The 8806-nt window shown below is 38.8% G+C and overlaps 1 protein-coding gene across 1 annotated transcript; it reads right to left on the bottom strand.

The window, feature by feature from the left end:
* Positions 1-2333: 2333 nt before the first annotated feature.
* Positions 2334-8093, bottom strand: LOC119787031 (Krueppel-like factor 6). Its single transcript, XM_038290653.1, has 4 exons — positions 7763-8093; positions 4713-5283; positions 3722-3845; positions 2334-2967 (listed from the first exon to the last, which is right to left on the bottom strand). The coding sequence occupies exons 1-4, from the start codon at positions 7862-7864 to the stop codon at positions 2916-2918; spliced, it is 849 nt and encodes a 282-aa protein (XP_038146581.1). The 5' UTR covers positions 7865-8093; the 3' UTR covers positions 2334-2915.
* Positions 8094-8806: the final 713 nt, after the last annotated feature.

Raw genomic sequence — 8806 nt, 5'->3', positions numbered from 1 at the left:
TTTAACACTAAGTAGACACAGATTGAAGGATGATCCAGTTGTTCCCCTTTCCCAGTAAACTAGTTTATATTTATTTGAAGATTTCCAGGAAACTTTACACACTGGTACCTTAACCACTACTAGTTTATCCAGTTCTGTAGCTGACCCTAATGTTAAACATCTATACTGTAGGTGATTAGAGGGAGGCAAAAATAACCCCATATATGATCAACTATTGAATATACCATAAAAGCTCTAATCATATTTGACACTTTTGACAAGGAGAGCAGAAAAAAGAATATCAGACACATGTAGAACCAATAAAGTCTTTTATCCATTTTTCAATAAAAAATACATTCATACAGAAACTATTTTACAAAACAATTCCAAATGAAAAAAATCCTGTTATACCATAAAACAACCAAAAATAGAGCCTCATATTTTCCATGTTTATCCAATAAAGTATTTTTTTTTCTAGCTAAAGACAGGGTATATTTGCAAGTCTCTGAAAAGTTAAGATAAAGAATTTAGAAGTAAATAACAATTTTTCATTAAAACCATATGGGCACCAAAATGCAAGATGATAACATTTCAAGTGTCCAAAAAAATTCACATCTATAAAGTTGCTTTTTTTTTTTCTCTTGAAAAATGACAGGCCACAGGTGTAGGTGCTATAATGCCATTTAATAATGTGCATTGCTTAATCTTAATGTTTCTCCCATAACTCAAGTGTTACACAAATGAAAACAAAAATGGAGTGCATCTATTTTACAGTAATTTTTCAGCCTTAATTCTGTTTTATTTAGAAATGACTCACTGCGCTTGCTTTTGGTCCCATACCCTTTCAAAATATATGCTTTCTTACAAAACATCCTTTCAACAATAAATGCATCTTTGCATTTCTTGACATTTCTCAGTGTAAAAAAGAAGCATTATTAACGCATTTTAGTTACTCTACAACAGGAAACCTTGCAAAAATTTATTACAAGGCTACCTGTGATGCTGAGTGATATGAAGATACAAAAGGAATGAAGTTTATTTTTAACACTTTATTTCTTTTTATTATCCAGGAGAAACTTTGTGTCAGTTGGCAAAAGTGGATGAAATCATCTGCAAAAAAAAACAACCTTTAACTGAAGTTTGAACGTGCAAAAAGTGAAGCTGGTGAAAGCAAAAATGTCTGGTCCCAGTCTCCACTTTAGAGACAGAAACCCATTGACCTGAAGTGCAGCACAGCTGAACTGGTTAGACTGGTCTTGGTACCGTTTAGTCAGATTAAGAGTTGTTTGAACTGGGACTGAGGAAAAATACTGACTCACATTGGGAGCAAAGTGAGACAAAACATACATAATTAACTTGTGAATAAGACGACTGTCATCATTTCATAGGGCGTTTTTATTATTTTTTTTTAAACAGATAACGCATCAGCTATTACAAACTGCCCTGTGTTTCCTGTAAATCCCACCTCCATAGTGCTTATGAGACCAAATACACATTTCACGAGAACATGTTTCCTAGGCTCTGTACCTTTGAAAGCAGCTTACAGTGTATCTGCAGTGCATCCACATTGTCTTATACTACATAGTAGTAAACCACAATAAATGTGATTTTATTTTTTTTCCCAATGTCCTTGCGGTTTCCGTCTAACATTAAAATCACTTAGAATATAATTTGTTCTATTATAACCAAGAAAAAGAAACGACATATGGAACAACGGCAGTTATTTCTAAGCTGATATACTGTAGATAGTACTTTTTATACTTGTTCTGAGTTTGGAAAAATCTAATAAGAAAAAACAAAAACAGGTGCAAAATTATAGATAAGAGCCTTTATAAAGCTTTTCAGTAAACGCGCTATTGCATTAGCAATGGTCGTTTTGTGAGGGAGTGATCTTTCTTACAGGACAAGGCCACTTACATAAGGCATCAGTAAGGTCAACAGTGCATTTACAGACAGAACTGAATAGAAAACGAAGTTTAAGAAAACAGGGAAGAAATATACCTCAACCCATATAGTTGCTAAGCAATAGTGGTATTCCTAATTTAAAATGACAAAAATGACTGCCTTATGTTTTTAATAGTTTTTTGATACTGAGTAACATGAGTAGCTGCACTTAACTGGAATTTTGTCGTCCTTTACGCACACAAGTGAGCAAGACATCCTCAGATCCCATGCAATGGCTGTTATAATGGCCATAACTGTTAGTGTACTATAGTTTTTTTTGTTTGTTTTTGTCTTTTTGGATACAAGGCTTACACGATGGACAACAAAATGAGCTTTATAACGTGTGTGTTGTGAGACAGGCCACGTAATACATTGCACATTTAATAGCTGCACTAAACAAAACACCCTCCCAATAAGACCAATGGAGACAGACTTCTTTACTTGCATTCATTCTTACAGAGACATCAAGTCATCCTCTCTCCCCCTTTCCTCCCTTCCCTCCCCTTTAAAGAAAACTGCCATTATATACCATCACCCTTTCAATGTAATTCAGTTGCAAGCTCCACCTGCTCTGTAAAGCCAGCACAGGCATCCAGTCACAGGCACTCAGACTCCCATGCATACAGGCAAGCACACGGTCATTGGAGGAATTGTACCCCCACTCCTGGAGTCCCATAAACTTCCAGGAAAAAAAAAAACTGAAAAAAGCCTTTAACACCATCTTCCCATCAACTCCAGCCAAGATCTTTCCCATCTTCTCTTTCACCCCCTGCTTTGCCGTAAAAGCCTTTCAAGAGCAATCACCACAGCGAGGTGTTGGAGGCACAAAGTATGGTGCAAATAATAGCCTGTGTTGCTTCATGTCTCTCCACTGACTGGAACACAGCGGTGCCCCTGTTAATGCTCCCAGGACACACCGGCCTTGCTGATCCCCAATTGGTCGGGACAATAAACCAGACTCATCCCTCAGAGCACTCAACATGTAGGCCATCTTAGATGTGCCTCTTCATGTGCAACGCCAGGTGGTCCGAACGGGAAAAACACCTAGCAGAGACAAAAAACAAAAGAAAAAACAACATATAAATATAAATAAAGCTGTTGGAAGGGCAAGATTAGGTTTTTGCTTTGGTGTACCATCATAAAACTGTTAAAAAAAGCCAATATTTATAAAAGATGACATATTAATTTGGCCGCACGCAAGTTAACAATACAGTTTGCAAATTTAGGTTTTGGTTTAAGCATAGCTGATGATCAAAGTTTTCCAGTATGACTAAACGGGTTAATATGCTTAACTTAAAATATTAAAACAAAATATGCAGATATATCTGTATGCATATTTATAAATGCTACTTTACTACTTCTACTACTACTGCTACTTTTTTGTCATATTATATCATCTCAAGGCTGAAACACAGTCAAAAATTTTAAAACTGGCTGTCTTATAAGGTAAGGTAAACAGCAGAGTTATCTATGATTAGAATCTAGGAGCAATTTCAGAAATTCAGATTTTGATTTTCCACTACATGTAGCTTACATAGAATTGCAGAAAATGTGTTGCTTTTTAATACAGATGAAATTAATTCACTGTGAATGAAAAAACAGATTTTGAGAGTCATCAAACTTTAAAGAGTCAAGGAACATTAAAGTGTGCTCTCGACCTTTATTTACCCCACTTCTTAGTTTAAGACCCCTTGCTAATCTTTGTTAATGAATGAGTGCTTAGCACAAAATTTTAAAAAGATAAAAAATATTTTTGCTCACTGTAGATTTTAAAGATGGAAAAAAAACATGACCTCACCTGTCGCAGTGATTGCATTTAAATGGCTTTGCTCCAGTGTGCTTCCTGAAGTGTCGGGTAAGTTCATCACTTCGTGCAAAGCGCCAATCACAACCCTCCCACGAACACCTGTAAGGCTTCTCACCTAGGGAAAAAATATATAAATAAAAAAATCAAATGTTACATAAATTGATTCACTTACACTGTTCTGTGTCAAAAAGTACAAAAGTTATCATGTAACTCATTACAGTTTCATTGACAAATTTGATTTGGATGCTTAAAGTTTAGTATCCATTAATGAATACATTTGCAATTTTAAGTCCTTCTTGAATGGGCCATATAAACAGTACACAAGCTGATATAATGCTAATATCTGCCAAAGTATGATCCCCAAGAGGAATGGGCCGACTACTGTAAGCCGAGGAGAAAAACAACCTTGTGAGACTTTGGATTTGTGGTATGCTGCTGTTCAGAGCTGCTTTAAAAGGAATGCTTATGTAATAATGGGAGGCTGTTCAAGAAAAAAAGAAAAACAGAGTGAGTTTCCAAAGACTATAAGGGCTTTTATCCATAAGGCCATCAAGGTTGGAGAGAAAGCTTGGAATGCAACTTTCTTTGCTAATAGGCAGCACAGCTGTAAACACCCTGGCAGGGGTCTGAGGTGACAAAGGAAACTGCTAACATCTGAACTCTTTGCAAAATTCCAGCAAATGTCAGTCAGTCTGTTTGTCTATCTATTTCTCTTTTTTTATTGAAAGCATACAGGCAAGTCTCTGAGTCTTTTCCCATAGTGAAATCTGAGATCTGTTGATTTGTTTTAGGATCCACATCCTCTGAGTGCAACCCTCCCCCTTTCGTACCTCCCCTCCCCTCCCCTCTGGAAGACATCACGTTTCACTGGCTGAATTAGATCACAGTTGAGGGCATTCCTTCTCAAAAAGTATTCAAACTATGTGGGAGTGTTTGACAAAGTAAATCTTTATTCAAAAGTTTCATTGTAGAGTATATTTACCTGTGTGTGTGCGCTGGTGTGCTTTGAGGTGTGAGCTCTTGGTGTACACCTTTCTGCATCCGTTGAAATGGCACCTGTGCACTCGCCTCCTCCCATCGGGTGACGCCTCACCACTGGCCACCCCTGACCTTTCTGTGACCTCAGTTCTTATTTTTCCAGGTGTGTTTTGCACAGTCTGTATTGAACTCCACACCTGGGCCACGGAGCCCTCTTTGATGAGCTCAGGAGAGGAAGGTGGTGTGCTGATAATGCCAGAGCCCAAGTCTTCTCCACTGTCACCCAACATGTCAGTCAGAGAGGCAGAGGAGAAGTCAATGGTTGGGGAGAGCTCCTCAGAGCTGTCCGAGGCTTCGCTGCTGGCATCGGAGTTGAAACCACCGACATCAAGGGGCTGCATGTCCTGATTGTCCATCTCCTCCTTGATGTGGGCAATCTTTGGGTCTGACTCATTTGACTTGTCCCCGCAGGCCAGCATCAACTTGCTCCACAGGTCCTCCTGGTTATCAAACTTGAGGTCAGTGGCTGAGACGTAGGGCTCGCTCTGGAGGTACCTCTCCAGCTCAAGGCATGTCTGTGTGGAGGTGGGACAAAATGGTAATAAATTAGATGATGCACAGAGCCTAAGGCCTGTAATGTAATAATTTTGCTGAGCTGGAAAATCCCTGAAATTACCCAAAATGTTCTTAATTTTAACAGGGTGCCCCCCTGTATTAAGTTATTACATTCTTAGTAAAAGCAGAAGGAAGAAACACTGTTGCAATGCTACAGGCTATACTTTCTTTGTGCTCCCAGGAAAAAGATAAGACACAATGTCCTATGCAGAAGTGCACTCTCAGGGTGCCCTCTGAGGCTGTACCAGGGAGGATTACAAGCACCACATATTGTCCTGAGAGCATGCAAGAACAAGGTGCTTTTTCTGTAAACGCATGCATGGGTGTGCAAGCGTGCAAAGATGGGTGTGTGCGTAGGTGCATTCTGACGTAGGTCATGAAATTTACATATGTTAAAGAGCCACCTCCTCCTTGAGTTAGAGATGTGCTTGTAGATCTTTTAAACCCATCAATTATTCATCATAATGTGGATTTAATAATGCATTTGGAGGCATTGCTAGAAATAACATAGCACACGGGGGACTGGGAGGAGGGAGGTCTAGTTCGTGGTGGTCCATAAAAAGCTCTGCATGAATACTGCAAGAGCAACTATGTATTGTAGGCCTTTTTTATGCAAAAAGGAAGTGAGAGCACTTTCTTAACCCTCTGTAGACAGCATGTGCAGGCCAAAGAGGAAATCTGATTACAGCAATCATAAAAATCTAAGAATCGGATCGGGTAGAAGAAGCAATTGGAGGTTAAATTTCTAAGGCATAATCCTGAACCCTAGTATCCCACCATTTTCAGCCTATGAATACATCAGACAGCAGAAGCATACTTGATAAACCTTTTACAAAAATCTGCACTTAGCATCTGTCAGGAAATACCTGATATGTGCATTAGTTAGGAATATTTAAACTGTTATTTAATAACTAGAACAAATGTAAACAACATTTTTAATTGTTAAATTTTTTGTTGGTCTGACAATGATTCTTTTTCTACACACAAATTAGATCCATCATGGAATCAACTTAAAGAATGAGAACATTTTTAATTTAAATTTACTTTTATTTGTGATAACTAGTATAAAGAGTAATACAAAGAGAGGACCAGGGGAGACCAATGATCCTAACATTTTCTGTGGTTTATTGAGCCAATCTTTTTTTGTTAATAAACTTTTAGACTGTAAAAAGCAGTTTTTTTTCTTTTCTTTTTTTTATTGTATAAAAATTTTTTGAGATCTGTTTTAGCGGAAAACACCAATTCATGGCTCAAACATGCTTCCTTCTTGTGTCAATTTTAAAAGAGTTGCCCCATGGTTTACACTTGTCACTCACTCTTGACCCCACCCACAAATGACACCAGAACCACAATTTTAGCTCAGCACAGTTTTCAATAAAAACTGTTTGGCTAAGTAAATAAATAGATTTCTTACAGGATACACTAAATCAGCTCATCTTGTCTAAACGTATGCACCAATATTTTTAAAGAAATGTTATGTTGTTCTGTAGAGTTTTCTTTTCTCTCTCTTTCATTCTAATCAAATTTAAAATAATCTCTGTAGGTTGCAGTTTCCCACCAAAGGATGTATTCTGGCCCCCATTATAAAACTTCATGAATACGCCCCTGTCCATGTCAACATGTCTGGAGGAAATACCAAAAGACTTTAAATGTCTGGGAGTGAGACTTGGAACGAACAGCGTGAAAAGGGGTAGGATACATTGGGAGACAGAAGAAACAAAAAAAAAGATTTTTTTTTTTTTCATTTTATGTGTCAATCTGAAAGATAGGAGACTTTTCCAGACTAAAACTTTCACAACAGCGTCCGTTTGGTCAAGACAAACTAGTCCCAACTGTCATTCCTGAGTCAGACTGGTCTCTCTCATGTGTATTTGGGAGTGTGTGAGTGAGATGTAGAGAGAAAGAGAGAAAAGAGAGAGAGGGGGAGACACAGGGGGCGTAACAGGAGGAGGAGGGGGTGCGCGGAAAGACTACCCTCGCCATTCCAGCGCTCTATCAGCAGCACAGCGTATTTCCATTTTATCGCTTGCCTATGAGTTTAAATCATCTACATAAATATTTGCATCTGCAACCGTAGCAAGAAAAACAGACAGCTTGTTGTAACGGAGCAAAAAAAAAAAAAACACACAAACGCGCAAATGTTGCACATAGCAAGAAATGCAGTTTTAAAAGTTACACGATTTGGTTTTTTTTTATTAATTATTTGTTTGGTTATCTTTTTATAGCCACTCTTCCAATCTGTAAAATACTATTAAATTGCTTATTTTACAGTTAAAGTGAAGTGCCACTGAGGGAACTGCAGGACTTCTCTAAAAGTCTACTTTTGACAGAGACACGCAGCTGTCACCGCAACCATGCTGTCCCCAAATCAAATTAGGCACATACCCTGCGCTCCTTGTTAAGCACTTCCACTTCAACTAAGCTGTGCTGTCTCCTTACCTGCTGCCAGTATTCTTCCAGAGAAGGTAAAGCGGAAAAGTATCCCGTGTCGTGCACAATCTGGAGCTCCTGGAAGATGCTGCACATCGGTATGACATCCATTTCACTCCCGAGTCTTAGCCGAAGCAAGAAGCGAAGTAAAGCGAGTAAAGAAGGATGTTGTATTCGGAAGGAAAGTGGACACTCTGCTGTATGTGCATGTATGACAGCCTTTGGATAGATGCGCTGTTCCACTGCTGACGGTCTGAGTTTGTGACGCACCGAGGAGCGCACCACACTGAACTCACTCAAAAGTCTGTCAGCGCACTGTAAACTTCCCCCCCGATTCAAAATTACAGACAAACTCACCCCCATGTGATTACATTACGTTTGGTACGCGAACCAATCGGTTTGCAGAGCGCAGGGCCCGCCTACAACCTTCCTTTGACCAATGCTGAGGGATTTGGCTCAGCCCTCCCTGGTAGGGTTGGTGCACTATTTTTAGAGAGCTATATAAGCAGCAGCAGAACGAGGAAGTTGAGTTCAGTACCGATTCAAAATTTTGAACTGCTGGTGGTTTAAAGTGGCGCCGAGAAGCGTCTGCTTTTGCTTTGCAAGAGAGCCGTTTAACTATGTTTATATCAACCAACAGGATGCATTCATGGCTACTGGAGATAGATAGATAGATAGATAGATAGATAGATAGATAGATAGATAGATAGATAGATAGATAGATAGATAGATAGATAGATGATATTTTATACAATACATTTCAATCATTACAAGTACACTAGTGTTGTATTTTAAATCATTTTACTTTAAATCATGAGCAATGACTGATTGAAAGGCACTCCATAATCATTTATGGCATGGAAGAATCAACTTGTATATTTGTAAAGGATTTTTTTCTCTCTTTTTATGTTATGATTTAGTGCTGCTCAGTGGGGCAGTGGGTAGCACTGCTGCCTTGCAGCAAGAAGGTTCTGGGTTTGATTCCTGGCCTGGAGTCTTTCTGCATGGAGTTTGCATGCTCTCCCTGAGCATGAGTGGGTTCTCTCTGGGTAC

Source organism: Cyprinodon tularosa, unplaced genomic scaffold, assembly GCF_016077235.1.
Source record: "Cyprinodon tularosa strain WSP-4 unplaced genomic scaffold, ASM1607723v1 ctg1079, whole genome shotgun sequence".
In the NCBI taxonomy this organism is placed as follows: domain Eukaryota; kingdom Metazoa; phylum Chordata; class Actinopteri; order Cyprinodontiformes; family Cyprinodontidae; genus Cyprinodon; species Cyprinodon tularosa.
Note: the sequence above shows the minus strand (reverse complement) of the source record. Positions and strands in the feature narration are given on the sequence as shown.

Coding starts and splice junctions, on each gene's coding strand:
- LOC119787031 (XM_038290653.1), bottom strand. CDS start 7,864: ATGGATGTCATACCGATGTGCAGCATCTTCCAGGAGCTCCAGATTGTG. Junction 5,284..7,762: donor TGGAAGAATACTGGCAGCAG/GTAAGGAGACAG, acceptor ACCTCCACACAG/ACATGCCTTGAGCTGGAGAG. Junction 2,968..3,721: donor AAATGCAATCACTGCGACAG/GTGAGGTCATGT, acceptor TGTCTCTGCTAG/GTGTTTTTCCCGTTCGGACC.